Source organism: Chelon labrosus, assembly GCF_963514085.1.
Source record: "Chelon labrosus genome assembly, chromosome: 16".
NCBI classification, from domain to species: domain Eukaryota; kingdom Metazoa; phylum Chordata; class Actinopteri; order Mugiliformes; family Mugilidae; genus Chelon; species Chelon labrosus.
Genome location: NC_140349.1, coordinates 2,855,622 through 2,875,383, shown reverse-complemented (window position 1 = coordinate 2,875,383; position 19,762 = coordinate 2,855,622). Strand labels below are relative to the sequence as shown.

At 41.8% G+C, this 19,762-nt stretch overlaps 1 protein-coding gene across 1 annotated transcript in view; it reads left to right on the top strand.

The window, feature by feature from the left end:
- grin2da (glutamate receptor, ionotropic, N-methyl D-aspartate 2D, a) overlaps positions 1 to 19,762 on the top strand; it is a gene marked incomplete at its 3' end in the record, with an annotated part of 143,125 nt that overhangs the window by 73,189 nt on the left and 50,174 nt on the right. Inside the window, exons 7-9 of the mRNA XM_084562579.1 lie at positions 3,928 to 4,133; positions 8,498 to 8,666; positions 14,811 to 14,964. Of these exons, the coding sequence (XP_084418705.1) occupies positions 3,928 to 4,133; positions 8,498 to 8,666; positions 14,811 to 14,964 (529 nt within the window). The remainder of the gene's footprint in view (positions 1 to 3,927; positions 4,134 to 8,497; positions 8,667 to 14,810; positions 14,965 to 19,762) is intronic.

Genomic DNA, 19,762 nt, shown 5'->3' with positions numbered 1-19,762 from the left:
ACAGCAGGGCAGCAGCACCATTGCTGAGAATTGATTCAATCACAGCCACAGGTGAGCACTTTAATCTTACTGGGGAACTCAAGAACTAGAGCTGAATCTCACTTAATTAAACAGTTACCTTTGCATAAGTAACCTATTAGGCACTATAGAGCACTCTTTACACTATTTTCTGTAATATTTTTGCGATGCATTATGTTTTAAAGTTGTATTTATGTGTGTGTTCTGGTGCAGATGACTTTGGAAATGAAAGTACTTTTTGGTTGTTTGATATTGTTTTGAACTGCTCCTTCTATGAATTCTGTGAAGCGTTGCGTGATGCAGCAACACAGCAAGCCATATTACATTTGTTTGTTCTTGGAGCCGAAGCGTGAACAGGGGAGTGTTCAGTGGATCAATGGGCGTATAAGACAAGAAAGCTCGACTACCTTTTTAATCAGCGTGACAGGAGAGCTGGAATCCTAAACCACACTGACATTAATTCCCCTTTCAGTTGAGTTTAAAGGCAATATAAGCGTTTCAGAGCCTCTCAATCCATCTGCAAGGTACTATGCATTGAGTTGCTCTTTAATTACAGTGATTCAGATGGATAAGGTTTTTAGTAGTTGAGCACTTCCAATGAACTTGTGTGTAGATAGCCCCATGAAAGATTGTTCCCTGAACTGAACCCTTGCTTCTACTTGGACTCCTTGCAGCCACTTTTCAGATGATTCAGTGTGTTTAATTCGTGGTGGATTACTCTAAGCTGTTCGTCTTAGTAAAGAGGAAGCTTCCAGGCTCATCCTCGCTCTTCCAGTTTCCCCTTTGGAATGAGTTATGCAAACTACTGCCACCTGCTGGTAGGAAGAGTAATTTCCTGCCAGCTTGCTCTTGGCTGTTGTCCTTGCGGTGTGTTCAAGTGCAGCACTTCTGGTCCAGGCCATAGACCATAGACTGGACAAGGCTTATACTTAAGTATATACCTTGAAAAACCATCAAACTTGAGTTTCAAAAGGGCAGATCTTTATTTTGCAACTTTGACTGACATATATTGAATCATATTTGAGCTTGTGCTTATATAACCCTGTTGACAGGCTGAGTAGCATTAATAGCTCTCTAAAATAGCATTCATGTACAATATTTATGCATGTTTTTTAACTATATTTATATTAATATGTTCTATCAACCACACAAGAAAAAGAAAAAAAACCTCATAGCTCTTATTTTAAGAATAATCACTATCAGTGTTTACTCGTTGATGAATGAATACGTGTTGTAGAAGCAGCCTGCTGTTACGGTGATTCTGATTGATTTTTAGCATTGCTATTGTCTTGCGTGAGACGTGTTTGTGGCTGAACAAAGACAAATATAAAGGACATATAAACTGCTCTTCTATGAGTTATTGAGTCCTTGCAACAGTTATTTATTGGTTGGTTTCGGATAATTAATTTCAAAGTTTCGTCACCAGACGGGTGGAAGATCAGTTTATCGATCCTAAAGAGTGTTTTCGGAGCGAGGACTGTAAAAGCATTGATTCTTCAAGACAATGCAAGTGTTGATTTTGTAATGCACATTACGTTATGGATCCGTCCAAATTGATCCAGAACTGGGGAATCCTCTGAGCAATGTACCTTAAAGTATTGATTGTAATTGAAATGGAAGATAGACATGTAGAGACTAAAAATTATTCATTTCAGATTGTAATAAATATCAGAACTACATCTCTGTGTTTATAAGAATCCATGGAAACAGAAACTCACAAAACACCAGATCATTTGCCATGACAAGCTTTTTCTGGGCTGGCAGTTTACAAATTCAGCCCCTCTCTGGGCAGTGTGTGTGCGTCGGTGTGATTAAATTATGATGTTGCTCCATAATAAACCATTGGCTCTTGCCATTATTATTTATACAGCAGAAGGAGAGAGACACAAAAACACAATGAAAACATAAAGACTGCCAGCGCATTAAAAATGCAGGTCTCTTTGTTTGTGTCTGAGGTCCTCGTCTTAATATGTGGCCCAAAATGAATAATTATGAATAACAATGTGGATGTGTGTCAGTGCACCTATTAGTAATTTGCTGCATGTGTTTATGCATGCATGTGTTCCCGTGTGTATTAATCTCCCCTGACAGAGTGCCGTGTATTATTGTACCTGTTATTTTACATGTGAGAGTTCTTGTTTTCATCACATTACGGGGACATCTGTGTCCACGCTGCATTATGAGGACTGACAACCCAGCTGGGGACACAAAGCTGCATCCAGCTGCACCAGCTGTTTGGATGTGCATGTCTGACCTGGCTATATTATAAGTAGAGATTCACGCACCACTAGAGTGAAGAGAGTGAGTTCATAATAAGAGATCAGTTGCTAAATATTTACAACCATTAGCTGGACAACTGACAAAATACTGCTAATATACGTCAAATATATATTCCTGCTAGAAATAAAGGGGAAATATAGACAATGCACGACCAAATATATCTGATCTCACAGTAGATCAACCTAAAATGTGAATTCTCTTATTACTTATTAACATGAGTACTTTTGCCGGCTGTTTATTTGATTGTTTTTTGATAGGCGAAGAAGACATTACTTATGTTTAAATGAATCTTGTACACAAAATGCTTTGTGTTCAAGTGGTGACATCAACCATAAGTTGTGCCAACACCACTAGTAGGCAATTTTTGATAACTAGAAGCCACGAGGCTAACAATTAGCAAGTTAATGACTGGATAAATTAATGTAGGTACGAATCTGTCGGCTGACATTGTCATCAGGTTCATTGGTGATTCTAAATTGGCTGTTCTAGTAAATGCATTATCTCATTGAGAAACCCACCGACATGCAGTCACATTCTGCTTGTGCTGAGTTCTCATCAAACAACCTCACAAGGTTAATCATTTGTTTTATTTTATTGAAGGCATCCAAAACATATCCATATCCACGCATCCAAAACATATCTGTGTGTTTTTGTTGCAAGTGTTTTTTCCACTAAACCCTGAATCCACGTCTACCACCATCAGGGAAACCCACAGGAGAATTGGATGAATGCAAATAACATCTAAAAATATGACACCCCGGCTAGAAACTGACAGAATATCTGACACGTTTGCTGTGTTGTGGTTACACATCCATCCCGCTACATCCTCAGCCCATGTAGTAAACAGATTTGTTAACACATGTGGGTCACTGCTGCACTGTAAACTGCCTAGTCGTTAGTCTCTGCTCCAAAATACCACCTGCGTTAATGTTGTATAGCACAGACAATGCAACGACACTCTTTACTGTTGCTTTTTTGTCTCGGTAGACAGATGCACTGAGGTTCTTGCAGTTCCAACATGTTTTACCGAGCTGTCAGGTCCCCGTTTTTCCGTGATTTGTTATGTTGTCCCTTGAGGCTTTCTATACAGTGTTTAGTATACAGAGACACCAGGACCAGAATGCCATTGACGTCCCTTCGTAGTGCTGTTGTACTGATACCATCGTGGCTGCACAGCTGACACATACAATGTCAAAAAAGCACAATGAATAGCCACTGCTTGGTGTTTGTGAGGCTGGAAGGCTTGATAGTGCACCAGAGATATGCTTTAGCATCTCTTCTGGCTTTTTTTTGCATCAATCGACAGCACAGCGTTTGAATTCTGAAGTAGTATTCTGGGTACAGATGAAAGACTTTGACTGAAGGCTAGGATTTCAGCTTTACAATAACCGTGGGATTAAGATTTTTTGGTATCTAATATGATCATTTAACTGCGGTATTTCAGTTTATTGCAGGATGTAACTAAATATTAAAATGAAAATAGTACTGAAGCAGACGTTATTTGTAGCATGCCTCTAAAACATTTAGCAAATACAGAAGTTTAGCAAATGTCCAGAAGCTATTTGCATTAAAACTGTTAAATTTGAAGACCTATTCGCTTAAGACCTGAGAACCTTTTGTGTATTTCAGGTTGGCTGGTGGGAGAACGGACACCTGCGTCTACGTTACCATCCCTGGTCTCGCTATGGCTCCTTCCTGAAGCCCCTGGACGACTCCCAACACCTCCGAGTGGTCACCCTGGAGGAGAGGCCCTTTGTCATCGTGGAGCCCGCTGACCCCGGCACCAGCTCCTGCATCCGGGACTCCGTGCCCTGCCGCATGCCCATCAACTCCAGGTAATAGCCACCACCGCTGCACGGCAAACAGTGAAAACTGTCCTAAACCTTTGACGACGATTTTTTGTATCCAAACTATGTGAGGTTCAGTTCATTTATATTTATTCAGTGCACTCAAATACTGACAAATTTGTATATTATCAAGTAACTGTATGTGTTATAGCTGCTAATATTCTGAATATTCTGAATAGTCAAATAATGAAGTGTTTAGACCTTATTGCAGTTTTGATTTTCTCATATAGAAGCATCACATTTGTTGAGGCGTCCCATTAGCATAGCTCAGTCAGTCAGCGGTTTCACAACAATCGTTTTCAACCTTTTTGGGATTTTAACGACAGCCAAACTGCCCATTATGGCTATTAAAGCAAAATGCCACTCGCACACTTTCTTCATCACAGCGGTGGTGAAAAGTCAATTCTCTGCTCATTCAATTTGACTCGCTGAGAGACTATAATGAGGAGTTTAAAATTATTCGGCATCAAGAAAAGTATGAGGAAAAACAACGAGCGGCCGTGAAAGAAAACTGTAGATGGATTTGAAAAAGAAAATGAAAAACATTTCGAAGAAAATGGCAAGATGGGATGACCTGCAGTTTGCCGTGACCATAAGGAGAAAACTGTTTACAGCAGGAGTCGGTTATAACAAGTAATGTCTAACCTTGACGTCTCAAAGTGTTTTTTTTTTCTCCTTCTCCCTCCAACTCCTTATCAGCCAATAAACCTGAAAGTAGAAAAGAAGTTTTAAAAAGTGGTTAGGCAGCGACCATCCTGGAACCAGAAGCTCCAATGCTCTGATCCCTTGTGAAATTGAAATGTCTGGACACACTTCCATGAACAAGACAGTATCTTAACCATCTCTAGGTGCTGTATACAGTGAAGGAAAGGTTTTAAAGACACGCTTTCTGTCTGGGATTAATAGATTAAAACAGAACATCCCAATTATCCCAGAAAAAGAGATCCCAGCATCTATGGATACCAGTGGCAGACCGTGCATCTTCCACCTATGCCTTCAGTGACTTCCAACCTTATTCAAAACACCTCTTTATACGATCGTTATGACACCACTGCTACAGAAACAATCAACATCATACAGATACGCAATAAAACAGGACGTTGCATCGTATCTCATATAGCAAGATGAAAGCCATTACTAAAACAAGAAACTCACTTAGAACAATTCAGAAAGTATCCTCTCACTCATTTCACTCCCCGTAGCCTGTCAGACAAAGGTAGCGCTCATAGTTACTGACCTGAAAGTTTCCCAGGCTGGGTTCAGGCTAGCTAGCTCCGGGATTGGGTGCCCTTTCCTCACAATGTCCAGCTTTTCCTTCAAAGTCTGCCGTGAAAATGTCTTTCTGAGAAGATCTGCAACTAAATCGACGGCCTCTCCTCCTTCCGCCATCGTGGGTTCAAAAAATAGTTATCAAAATGTTAACGGGGACGATTTGCTATCGTAGCTCACGAACACTAGCTTGGCTTAAATGGAGCGGCTCTCTGATCCTCCAATCAAAGGACACAAAAACGCTGACGTTACCGTAGGCCACAGAGAAGGCTTAAGAATACCAACTTGAAATGTGATTGGTTAAAGGAACAGCATCATTACAATGTGTTTCAAGCTTCGGCCTCCTGCAGTTTTAATTGTGAAGGCCCAGGCAGATTTCTTTGACTCCAGCAACACATGACGGCTGAAATATGATTGGATAAAAGCTCTGAAGCTAAGTTATACTGCAGGTATCACCACAGCTGAGAGACAGACAAGAGATCAAATGAAAAGAATACGCTATTGGGAATGATTTAATAAGATTAATGAAAAAAAAATTTAAATATAAGTCAGAGATTCTGATAAAGTTTAGGCCAAAGCTGCTGCTTATTTTGGATCAATAAAGATGAAACACATTGAGGAAAGGTTAACTGAGGAGGTTCAGAGATACAAACATCTGTATGATTTGTGTTCGGCAAAATTTCGGTGAAAGTTTCAGTCGCCATTGTGGAAAGTGAAGCAGGAAGTAGAAACAAAAATTAACCCGAGTGGCAAAAAAGACACAGCGCTGACTAGTGTTTGGGTGGAGTTGTTACAGAGTGAGCCAGACTGACGAGTGCACAAGTATAAATGACTCGGACCGGCGTAGGCTATGTACGTAGGTTACGGCGTCTACCTCCTGCAGAGACAGAAGCTCAGCTTAATACAGACAGAAAGTAAATGTGTGTGTGTGCACTTGTACAGCTATCTTTCTGAGGACCAATTTGAGTTTTACACCATTGGAGTGAGGACATTTTGTTCGGTCCCCACTTCTTTTCAAGGCTATTTGAGGTTTAAGACTTGGTTTTAGGGTAAAGGTTATATGGTTAATGGTTAGGGTTAGGGCATGCATTATGTCAATGATTGTCCTCACTAAGATGACTATACAAATGTGTGTGTGTGTGTGTGTGTGTGTGTGTGTTTTCTGGGCTCCTGGACTATCCCAGATAAGCTTTCTTCCCGCTTGCACATGACCTGGCCAACGGGAAGATAACGAGTTCAAACTCCATCAATGTTATTGGCCGAGAGAGAGTTTGCTTTCTTGTTAATCAAACTACTTTGACTTTAGTTTTTTTCCCTCATAAAGGATTTTTCCCTACTCGCTTGTTTTCCCTTCTTATTTATTATATATTTAACGTGCTGACAGTTTAATTGATTTGCTTTTTTCTTTCTTTTTTTTCACCTGCTCCTCTGATCTCGCTGCAGTGCGTCGGCTCAGATTTTTTTTCGCTTTTATTTTTCACCCGTCGTCACTGAGAAGGTCACGATTTGTTTGTACAGTGCATATAAATTACTGAGGCATAAGCAGGCTCTGAAACTTTACTGCGTCTTACTCTCAACATCTCTTGGCTTTTATGAGGACCACGTCACACATGTTAAATGTCACATAATAGAAGCTTAGAAGTGAGTTGTGGGGTTTCAACTGACTAACTCATCTGTGTTTAGTTCTCTGACTCATACGATTACTAGTAAGGACAACATGTTTCTGATTCTAGTTTTATTAAATACTCCAGTGTGCAAAGTTTTAAAGCTGCACCAATCAAAACCTTGAAACGTTGCTTCTTCAGCGTCTATCAGTTAAAAACAATTCTAAAATTAATTTATTCAGGAAATTTTCCGTTCGGATCATTATCTGTTTTTGGGAAAGTTGCTTGTGTGACAGCATCTATCTGTTTGCTAAATAGCAAGCTATGCTAGTGAAGCACATGTTCATTAAGTAGTGAAGATATCAGTTATTAAATACTAAATCTTTTCTTCATGAAGGTTCTGGTATTCATCTTTAGTTTCAAATAACTGAGAGAGCCCGTTATTCAACTTTTCATTTTGGAGACTATAGTACTATTGGACTGTATTGTGCTATACTTTACCGACACGTGTTCCTATTATTTTGGCAAGCCCGATTTTAATTAGTGGACTAGGCGAAATAACAGAAACGCTTGTTGTGTTTAATTAAATCCAGTTTAACAGCACCACAAACTCCATCCTCCAAAATGATCATCCAGTTAAGTTACCACCATTAGAAGAGTATTATTATATTAGAATGCATTCGTTTTTCACCGGTGTACCTAATAAAGTGGCCAGTAAATTTTAGTGCAGCACATGGTATGATAAAATAACTCTCATTTCTTCTGAGACTTGTTCAGAAGATATTTAGAACAACACGAAGTGAGCAGTGATCCACCTTTACAACTTTGACCTCGATATAGCTTGTAGTAAAACACTATTCACCCAAATGCATAAGCTGTGTTGCTAGGTAACTGAGCCAAGAGGTTGCCATAGCTTAGTGTCTGAGGCGCCGTCGAATGCGCACTTGTGCTTATGGAGAGTTGATGGAGGCCACTACAGCCACTTCACTGATGGTAATCTGAATGTACATGGATTCCCGTATGTGTTACCAGCTCATGACGTTCTCTGGGGGAAGTGTTTGCCAGACAAAGCCTCGGAGGGAAGAGGCATTCAAATGTGTTTGCAGAGTCTCTTTTGGGCAGCATCTAAGTGCATAAAACTGAGTTTAATTCCACTTATTTCCTGAGCTGTTTGACCCTTTCTGAGCATTGCCTTCCCAAACATCGGCCCAAACTGTCAGTATTGATCTGCTCACAGTCCCTCCACAATAATTCATACCTTCCTTCCCTTCCTCAGCCTCCTGTTCTTTCTGTGTTATGTTCTCCTCCCGAGGTGCTCATCTATTCGCACTTCTGAAGAAACTCGCTCTCCTTCTTTTTCAATTTCTTCAATAGTCGAGCACCTCATCCAGGTCAAAGCGTCCCTGATAGAAACTATTTAAAAAGAAAAATCATTTTCACTATCTCACCTTTCTGTTGTCTCTCGCATCATCTCCTCAGTTTGGTGGTGGAAGGCGTGGCGCCCATGAAGCACTGCTGCAAAGGGTTCTGCATCGATGTCCTGAAGCGCCTGGCCAAGATCGTGGGCTTCACCTACGACCTTTACCTGGTGACCAACGGCAGGCATGGGAAGAACATCGACGGGGAGTGGAACGGCATGGTCGGAGAGGTGAGGCTCTGCTTTATATAACAAAAGAGGAAATGATGATGGGGGTAGGGATACTTTACTCTAGCAGCTCTCGTTTGGGAGTTCTCACAGCTTGTTCTCGACGCATCAACCGGACAGAACTTTTTTCTCGTGTGGTCTCCGGTTACTATTCTGTGATTGGTCAGAAATTGGGGGGAAATTTGGGGTCCAGTAAGAATGATATATATATACGTATATATATATATATATAAAATGCTGTGTAGAAAATATACTATAGTAGCAGCAGTAGTGACCACAGTCCAGTTGGTATGGCCTGAGGGACAAACGACCTCCTCAACCTGTCCATGGAGCAGGACGGAAACAGCGGCCTGTCACTGAACAAGCTTCTCTACTTGACTATGGTGTCCTGTAGAGGGTGGTGGACATTGTTCATGATGGACCAGAGTTTGTTCAAGGTCCACTGATGTCAGGGACTCCAGCTCTGTCCCTACCACAGAGTCCTCCTTCTAGATCAGCTTGTCCAGCCTTGAGGTGTCCTTCTTCTTAGTGCTGCCTCCCCAGGACACCACAGTGTAGAAGAAGACACTGGCAATGATGTCCAGCAGCTTCCTGCAGATATTAAAACACCTTAGCCTCCTGAGGAAATAGAGACAGCTCTGACCATTTTTGAGTTTATGTTAGCTGACCAGTCCAGTTTGTGATCCAGCTGTAGACCCAGGTACTTATAGGTCTAAACCACCTCTACACTCCCTGATGGCCTCCAGGTGAGGCCTGGACCTCCAGAAGTCCAATAGAAGTTGCCCCCATTGGCCTCAAAGTTGAGATTAGTTCATCTTTGTCTCCTTTCATCAACAAATCCTTAGGTTTCTTCATCATTCATTGTCTCTTGTTGCCACATCTTCCTGTGTGTACTCCACTTAAGCAAGACAAATGACATCCTGCTCCAGAGTACTTGTGCACCCCAAAGAATTGCAACAGACGTCATCTCTGACAGAATGTAAATGGGGTCATGGTGAGAGATAAAGTACCTCTTTATATGTGTGCTCGGTCAGAACTTTGAAGAAGACACAACTTGCAGTCTGCATGTCCTCTGGGAGTGTTTTGTAAAACTTAGCGGGCCAGATCACAAACACACCGTGCCCCTTCTTTGAGATACTGCAGCAACGCTTTGGATGCTCCATTTTTTTTTTCCTGTACAGTATCAGAATCATTCAGTTCAGTTTTGTTATTCTGTTCATTTTTTCTTTTGTTGTGTTTACACAAAAAAAAAAAGAGGGGGGGGGGGGGGGGGGTTGCACTCGATTCGGGGGCTCCTGTGAAATTCTTCTTATCCTTCCTCAAATCCTTTAAAACGTGACCCCGTGAGAGAGGATTGGACCCGAATCGAAGAAGAAGAGAGAAAATACGGCGGGAAGCTGTCAGAAGGATTAGTGCTGGAGAAGCAGAGCGAGAGAGAGAGAGAGAGAGAGAGAGAGAGAGAGGGATGGCTGGTAAGCGACTGTGTGTTGGCAGATACGATGCTATTTTTTGATGATGCCAATCCCCCTCTGGTGGCTGGATTAATGAAGTTGGTTTAACATGGAGTCAGACAGAGGATGCAAATGATCACTGTGTGTGTGTGTGTGTGTGTTACGACCCGCAAACATAAAGTGGAGACCGATGACGTGAGTTACAAAAATAAGAGTTTATTTCATTCAAAAGGAAACATAAAAGGCGACAGGTCAGACGTAGTGAGCTTCTGCAGATGAAAAGCGTTCCTCCTCTGCCTCTTCAAGCAAGGCCTTTTATTCAGTCTTCTCAGGTGTGGCTGGATAAGGTGATTAAGCACCAGCCAAAGACACCAGCACAGCCAGTGGAGGTGCAAATGGGCCTAACACCTCCACCCTCAAAAGGGATCCTCCCTGACAATCAACAAAGCCCCTCTGCAATCATGCCCAATCTTCCAAGATGTGCAAAAATTGATGCCTTTACACATGATTACACCAGATACAAAACATGTTGCATGACCCACACAACAAACCAAAGAATTACTTGGTACACCAAGTTACTACTTTGGACAAAGGTTAGCAACAAGTAATCCCAACACATTGAAGTGTCCTCACCACAGCCCAATGCCAGTGGAGGTGCATAGGGGCGCAACAGTGTGTTTTAGTCCAATTTGCTGAGAATCGAGTCTACCATTTCAACACGGAGTCTCTCTGCGAGGTGACATATGTGTGCAAAAACCCTTACAATGACTGACAGTGTGCAGAATAGCTTCCATCTGCACCTGTCGGTAAGGCCCTAGCCCTACCACTATCCCTACCCCTAACCTTAACCCGGGTCCAACTTATAGAAGATACAACCTGTGCCTGCGCAAAAGTAGCCTTCTCTTTAGGAGTAAAGTTACTTCCTTGTCCCCAAACCTAACCCTAACTCTCTAACATGCACGGACACGTAGCTGCACATGGCGACGGGATCCACAACACATCACCAGATCGTTTGAAATGTTTGACAGGATGGGACTGTTAACTTTCGTCTTATCTGTGAACAGAAGGGGCTTGGATTAGGACTAGTGACTGTCGGACTCACCATAGTTGTGCATGAAAACATGCAAGAGAACACAATGTTATCTGGGGAAGGCGCTTCAGTTTTTTCAAGGGCACATTCCTGATAGATCCCTCTGCAATTTGAAAGCTCTAATTCTATGGTTTTACTTGTGAGGTGAACGTGACGGACAATAAAATCACGGCCACCATGATGATTTCGCACAGTTGCAGGGACCTGTGTCGGAGGAGAAAAATGAACACAGCGTTTTAGTGTCAGACATGTCAACACAGTATTCATGTCGTTCTTTACAAGGCTCCAGTCTCAGATGGGCTTGGGAGATGCAGGTGGCTTGTCTTCCTCCATTTCTCTGCACATCTCAGCTGCCTCCCAGCGTCTCTCAGTAACTCATTAAGTTGCTTAATTACGGCAGCAGGAAAACACATGTGCTCAGGGACCGCTGAGTCTCACCACGTCCTACCTTCGGCTGTTTCCTGTTACCTTACCTGTCGCAAACATTTTAGTTTAGGACGTTTAAAATTTGTCCTTTTTATCCTCGTGTGCAAGGATAATACGTCCGCATCCGTCAGACATCGACGGACACCACTGTCCTTGTGCCTCAGCGTGAATTCTGCATTTTCTCATAATATCTTTCAGCCTTGCATTCTCGTCCTTTTCCCATGAATGCATCTGAATCAGTAATTTCCTACATCTTTTACATTTTCTCGTCCTCCACTGTGAATCATCCTGGTATAATCATTTTTGTTCCCAGTGTGAATTCTCTGCAGCGATGAAGCACTTCCTGAGTAGAAGTGTGACAGGTGTTGCTTTCAGACCTAGCTGCATTCAGATATCTGAAATGACCCAGTTGAATTAAATGGAATAATTACCATGGATTGATTGAGCTTGACAGGCAGAGTGGCAACTAATGACACGCTACGAAAAGTGTAAAACCTGAACGTCATCAGACCCTTGTGGAAATGTTAACCGCAAGTGTTTCCAGAGGCTTCGAATACAAAGCACTGATTTGTCAAAGTAAACTTGTGAAGTTCACCGGTTGCTGCAGAAGGTTGACTGAGCCCATGCTGTTTCTACAAAACTCTTTCTTTCACCAGACAGACTCTCCCAGGCAGACTTTACGGCATTGTCTCCATTAAGAATCTTTTCAGGCAAAAACATGAATTTTTGACTCCACTCTGAGTTTTTATTTTTTGTTAGAGGGTGTAGAGACCACAAATGATTCCCACCCATCAAATAAAAAGTGTACTGAATGCATAAAGAAAAGATGGGAGAAAATTCTTGCAGCAATTTGATGAATAAAATATATTTTTTTCATGTTTGATGAGTCAAAACTTTATGACCATCCCTTAATGTGCTCAGTTTAAGAAAGTTACACAAGACGACAGTAATGCTCAATTCATTGATGTAATTGTCGGTTTCTTCTCTATAACATCCATCATAGTTCTCCTCTGGGGGTATGTGTTCAGATGAGATGTCTAAAATATTTGCAGAAGATGGGTTCTTTCTATTATTGCTGATGCTACATATGTCGTATAACTTTTAAGGGTCATTAGGAAACACACTGCAAACAATATGAATTTTGCAAAAAAGGTAATAGTAAGTTTATGATGTTTAAGAAACAACCAAATATACTGCATATGAGCCAATAATGGGCTACGGTGGGTTTGGCATATTTTCATATGGCTATAAGACAATTATTGTCCCAGGCTGGAAAGGTGTTTAACAATGTTTAACAAAGCAAAAAGGGTAATATCCAGCCTACTGTACATAATAAACTGTAAAAACAAGACAAAGTAAAAAATCTAAACTAAATAATAAAAATATAAGAAAACTTCCCAATCCCAAGCACTAGTCCCTCACCCACATATTGTTTTTGGTGGACAGTTGGTCTCTCTGTTGGGAACTGGTTCTGCTCCTGCAAATATCTACCTGGGCCAATCAAATTGTTTGGGGCGGGGCTTTATGCGGTGATGGACAGAAGAGTAACGGTACATCATCTGAGCGTCATGGAGTTGAATTAGTTTACAAGAAAATAACTCTGATTGGTTGGAGGACTATTCAGTTGCATGCATAACACATACCGTAATGAAACGTGTTACCAGATTCATATACTGATAAGAACTGTGAACTGTCTGTTCCTCTTTTCATTAAAATGTCCTCCAACTAGACTGGATACATGACGTCTCTTAATGCCTCTCCTATGTTCAGAGATAGACTCTTTTAGGGAACGGGAAGTCTTGCCCTTTTTCTTTCTTCTCCTCTAGTCCTCATTCCACAAATGCCTTCAAATCAGGCGGTCATTTTCTACCTCTCTTCAATTTTCACATCTTGATGAGATGAAGAGAATTGGCTGCAACAAAACAAACAAAAAAAGACATCTTCCAGTCTGAAACTCAGCGTCCCTCTTGCACTGGTCTCTACCGCCGTACCGGTCAACTAATAAGCTGTACAGTAACGTGAGAGTCAGGACCCAGAGTTAATGATAGGTCTGGATGAGACGGTATGAGGTCAAAAAAATAAAAACCTAAAATACAACTATAGCTGGTGGAAAATGTGACCCAGCCACATAGAGAGCAGGCATGTTCACACACAATATATCATTCATTGTATGTTTAACCTATAATAACTAACCTTTCTCCTTCAATATATACATTTATCTGCACAGGGAGCATAGTTGAAGCAGTGTGCAGCCATTTTTTTAAAGCTACATTTCAAAAAGATAAATCACCCAATATTAATAGATGATACTGTTACTGGGTCTGGAGTTTCATTGTTCTGGAATAGGACATGGGAGTCATGGTTTCATTTTGGCTATTGTAAAAACACACCAGAAAAATAAAGCACAGATAAATCCAAAACTGATTATTCCTCTGCTGCTCTTCTATGACTGACAGGCGTTTATTGCAAACTGTAGCACTGATGCAGCAGAATGTATAAATGAGCACTTAAGACGTCAACGGAGAACGAAGAGGAACATTCTCGAACAAGGAGTGTGTCTTTTAGAGCGCTAGTGAAGAGCAGCTCAGTGGCGTCTGCAGAGCTCCTTTGTCTCTCCCAGACTGTTGGGGCCAGGCCAGGGCAGACTAATGAACTTCTGGTCAGCAGCCAGCTCCTCTAACCTCCCCTAACCTCCCCAGTCCCTGGGCTGCAGTCAACTAACCTCTGCTTCCTGCCAGGTGAAACATGACAGAGCTGTGAATCCTCTCTCCTCTTCACCTTCTGGCCACCTGAGCCTCATTTACAGCAGCCAGAGGAGCTCAGAGGAGGAACAGAGTCCAGTTTCATGTTTCAAAGCATGGCAAAAGAATTCTGCCCTTGAAATAAGGCACAAGACTATGAAGCGTCACTGAGGAACAGTACCTTGAATTTTTCTTTTCAAAGACTCCACACTGAGCTCCTGTGAGCTGCACAACCTTAAGGCAGTGCTTTGTAGGTGAACTTCAGCCCAGCTACCTCTCCATAATGATTTGGCCTTTGCAATCGATCGGGACTCTACTTCCTCCTGTTTCTAACACATTCACTGTGAGGAAATACAGTCAACTTAATAGCATGGTTTGCTTTATATGTGAATTGTTAACTTGAGTGCTTTAAACCTAATCTCAGGTGTTCTGTTCCCAGGTGGTGTCTAACAGGGCCGACATGGCGATTGGTTCTCTCACCATCAACGAGGAGAGGTCAGAGGTCGTAGAGTTTTCCGTTCCGTTCGTGGAGACGGGCATCAGCGTCATGGTTTCACGCAGCAACGGCACCGTCTCGCCTTCTGCTTTCCTCGGTAAGTCAATTAAGTCTCGGGTCTAGTTCACGTGTGATGCTGAAATGATATGAGATGCTATGAAATAACAAATGAAATCTATTTAAGCATTGTTTTAAAACTAAATCCAAGGTTAAGGTCTCGGTTGAATGCATCCAATTTGCGTTTTTCACCAAAAGAAAGGTATGTTTTGGGCCTGGCCTTTGGGCCTTTTCTTTTTGTCTCTCTTGACTGTATAAAGATGGAACTGTTCCTCAAAAGTGAAGCCAAAGCAAGTAGAGCTCCCCCTGGTGTCTGGCTGCAGTATAGGTCATAAGCTCCACCCCCTCCATGTTAGTGGGCGGGACTTGGACCAAACTAAAACACTAAAATACACGTCAAATATATATTTTTTTCAATGATCGTTCTGTCATTTTAGGTAGTTAATATAATGTTTATGAATGTTTAAATGGTGGAGGTAGAGCAGAGCATAGTATTAATTACACAAAAACATGAGTGAGTCTGGAGGAAGTGTGGGCAGGGCATCGATATCACGGCCCCTCGTGGCTCCACCCTCGGACCGTACTGATCAGACTCTGGCTCCAAAGTCGAAAGATGGCGCCGCCTGGGAAAATAGTGTCAGTTTGGCCAATGAGAGGAAGTGGGGACGCATTGTACATATTTATATACAGTCTATGCCTGCAACCCTACCATCACTGTATTTGTGTTGCAGCTTGAATCCCAACAAAGAGCAGAGGCTAAAATAAAATCCAACGTCAATAACCGACATCACGTCTGCACTGTATGAGTTCTTTGGATCTGAAAACCCAGATTTCTATGTTTGAATGGAGTTCACATTAGTTCACACGCTGAGTATTCTCCAGGCAAAACTCTAAAGCAGGAACGATAGGCTGCATGATTTAATAATAAAAGGTGCATTTGCATTCCCTGGTCTTATTCACTACATTAAAATAGGATTTAAAGAACTGCTCCCAAACCAGCTCAAAGTCTCTCAGAGGAGAAACCGAAAACCTGACTACTTGGATATGTTTAGACAAACTGGCACCAGGATAAGTCACTGAAGAAACTAGTCCTGGAGGTCTTTTCCTATGATTTTCCATCTGTTAATAGATATTTAATTGCAAAGGAAGATGTTGATATTTGTAAGATATATAAGTCTACTATGTCTACCAAAACACACTTGTGATATTTGTGAGTTCCGATTTGTCTGGTTCGATTTAAAAACAGTAGCACGGACCTGTCCTTTTCGCCTCAGACTTTACTTCATGTCTCTCTCTTCACACCCCTCCTGCAACCCTTCCATCCCTGTATTTGTGTAGCAGCAGAGGCTAAACTAAAATCCAACGACAATGACCGACACTTTGTGAGTTCTTTGGATCTGAAAACCCAGATTTCTACGTGTGAATGGAGTTCACATTAGTTCACGCAAAACTCTAAAGCAGGAACGACAGGCTGCATGATTTAATAATAAAAGGTGCATTTGTATTCCCCGGTCTTATTCACTACATTAAAATAGGATTTAAAGAACTGCTCCCAAACCAGCTAAAAGTCTCTGAGAGAAAAAGTTAAACCCTGACTTATTGGATATGTTCAAGCAAACTGGCCTCTGTAAAGTATTATTAAGTGAATACTTCAGCAGTGAAGATCACTCTGGTTCTGGAGGTCTTCTACCTTTGATTTTTCTATCAATTCATAAATGTTTCCTCGTCTCTCTCTTGCCACCCTCCCATCTCATCCTCATCCTTGAATGCTGTGAAACTTGAAGCCAGCGACAATAACTCTCATTACATATGCAGTTTATGAATTCCTTGAATCTAAAAAGAAGAACAGATTTCCATCTGAACGGAGTTCACATTACTTTCACACACTCATCACACCTGTTAAAAATTCTCTGGGTAAAACTCAAACGCGGGGATTTGCATGATTTCCCGCGTGATTTAATAATAAAAGTTGCGTTTGTATGCCCCGGTCTTATTCACCACATTAAAATGGGATTTATAGATGTGCATGAACTGCTGCTGAACCAGCTCAGCATCTCTGAAAGTGAAACCCCCAAAACTACACTACATCACAAGGCTAAGCTGTAGATGGACACGAATAGAAAACTGATCGAAAATCAGTGTATATGCAGTATAAAATAAGATGTCAGACTTGTAGTAGATCCAGTAAAATGCATATAAAGAATATGTACACCTCCTTTTAGATGAAGTGCATATAATTGTCATATTTATTTCAAATGTAAAAACCCACGGTGCCCTACTTCCTCTGTTTGTTGTTGTTTGAATCAAACCAAAGGGGAATTTCACGGTTTTATTTCCGTCCTTGTTGTGATCTTGTTTTCTCACGCAGGTTTTTTAATTCATAGTTGGATACAGATTCACCACGGCCCGAGTCGGCCTACAACCATGTAGCGATGTAGTTGTTAGAGACGGATAATGAAGAAGAAGAAGAAGAAGAGAGGAGCTTTGAAAGTACTGACCTGCTATCATTTTACAGCTAGAGCGGAAAATCTTTCAAAGTCCACTTTAAAAGGCCAAGTGTTTACAAAAGGCAAAGGTTTCAGGGCACAAAAAAAAACACTCATAAAGGAGACATTGACATGCTGTGTGTCAATACCTGCAAGGGCTCTTAGAACATTTATAAAAAGTTGGGGCACGCTAAAGGAACTTCACAGGGTTTGTGTGAATTTGCATCATTGCCAGAGTCTGTTGAACCTGAGGCTATAGTACTGTCACCCAGCAGGTGAGCCAATCTAAAGGTTTCCCACCACGAGCCTTTTCCAGAGCGGCGCATGTCTCCAATACAGATGAAATAAATCCCTCCCTGGTCCGTCATACACTGTGAGCTTGTTATTTTGATCAGTCGGTGCCACAGTGAGCTTCTCAGAACCAAAACGATGAACCTGAATGGGGGGGAAGTGAAATAGCAAGCGCCTGCTCCTTCCTCATTATCTGAAGCCTCTTTCACACATGCGCTGCAGACTTGCTTGACATTTTGCAGGCGGCGCCCGTACGTGTGAACGAAGGTGTCTGAATCACTTTGACCGGACGTTAAACAGACTTTACCTTTCCAGCTCCACAGTACCGCAGAGTCTGTGAATAGAGCTGGTAGCTGTGTGGAGAATTCACAGCAAGCAAGGAGGCATGTTAACGATGCTGTAGCGGCTTTGTACTCTTTTCTGCCTGCCTGTATGTAGCTTTTCACTGCCGATTCATGCACACAGTGTACCCTCTGACCCTCTAAACCAAACCGAGTAGTTCCAGTAGGTGAGAACGCCTCTGATGGGCACTCTCCTGCTGTCCACTGCATGTGTGAAAAGGAAACTCTGGGCGAGGTCCAGACCTGAATTCATGTGTGAGAACAGCATGTAGCTACAGATACAGTAGCTCTAGTTCTGCTGCTCAGGGGTCAGCACATCAGTCTGGGGTTGTGTAAGTGGACGGGTGTGAACAGGGCCTCCCTGACAGAAACATTTTCCTGGTGAGTGAAAGCTTTCTTTTAAGAAAACTGAATCTGAAGTTTCTTTCTGTAGGTTTTTTTTTTGCCTCTTCTCTGACTCTAAAATGGATTAGATGTGGAAAAGATGTATCGAGCATTTCAGATTTCAAAGTTCATTCATCACTCACACAGAACGATGTAAAAAATGCAGAGAGTGCATTTTAAGGCTGTCCTTGTTTAAAGATAAAGTAAAGAAAATGAAATGTGAGCAAATATAAGTCAATAAGAAAATAGTTTACCAAAAAAAACGATAAAATATAGAATAGTAATAACAGATGTTGGCAAGCACTAGGCCCAGTGGCTTGCAGGGAGAAGCTCCTGCTCATTCTCTCTTTGTTTGCCTTCGAGGAGCGGAAACGTTTCCCTGATCACAGCAGAGAGTAGAGCCCATTGTCTGGGCGGCTGTGGTCCTTCTTTATCTTCCTGGCCTCGGTCCAGCGCTGTTTGCTGTAGATTAACTGGAGAGCTGATCACACCTCCCTCTGGAGAGCCCGCCTGTCCTGCTCGCTGCTGTTCCCAAACCAGGATGTGATGCTTCCTGTCAGGATGGTCTCAGTGGTGCAAGAATAGATGGTCCTTAGTACCTGAGAGGGTTTAAAGTCCTTTAAGTGTCTAAGGTGTCGGGCTTATGTATTTTATTCTGCATAAAATTCCCTTTAAACATCTGCAGATTTCAGAAATATTAAACTTGTGCATTTTTTTAATTCAAGAAAATTCCTCATTTGTACATATCTGAGAGTTGAAGCCCTTGTTATCTGCTGTGACCTTCTTGTAACTAAATGTTTCTGGTAACTGCTGATCAGTGGTCTCCAGCAGCTTGGAGGAATTTTAGCCCATTCTTCAGAACAGAACCACTTCAGTTCTGAGATGTTGGTGGGTTTCCTCACATCAACTGCTTGCTTCAGGTCCTTCCACAACATTTCTATTGGATTAAGGTCAGGACTTTGACTTGGCCGTTCCTAAACATTCATCTTGTTCTTCTTTAACCGTTCTTTTGTAGAACCACTTGTGTTCTTGGTTCTCGTTGTCTTGCTGCATGACCCAGTTTCTCTTCACATTCAGCTCATGGACAGATGTCCTGACATTTTCTTTTAGAATTCAGAATTCATTGGTCTATTTAAAGCGACATGGTTCCCGTGGGCACCTGGTCGCCCGCAGGGTATGTTCTAAACATAGCACATTTTTAGAGCTCTTCTAAAAATTGTATTTAATTGTGCTGCTTAATTGAGCGACTGCGTTGAAGAGCTAGATGTTGGTCGTAACAACAGAAAAACATGACAGAAAAGCGTAAGAAGAAGCGTTCTTTTTTACCACAGTAAAA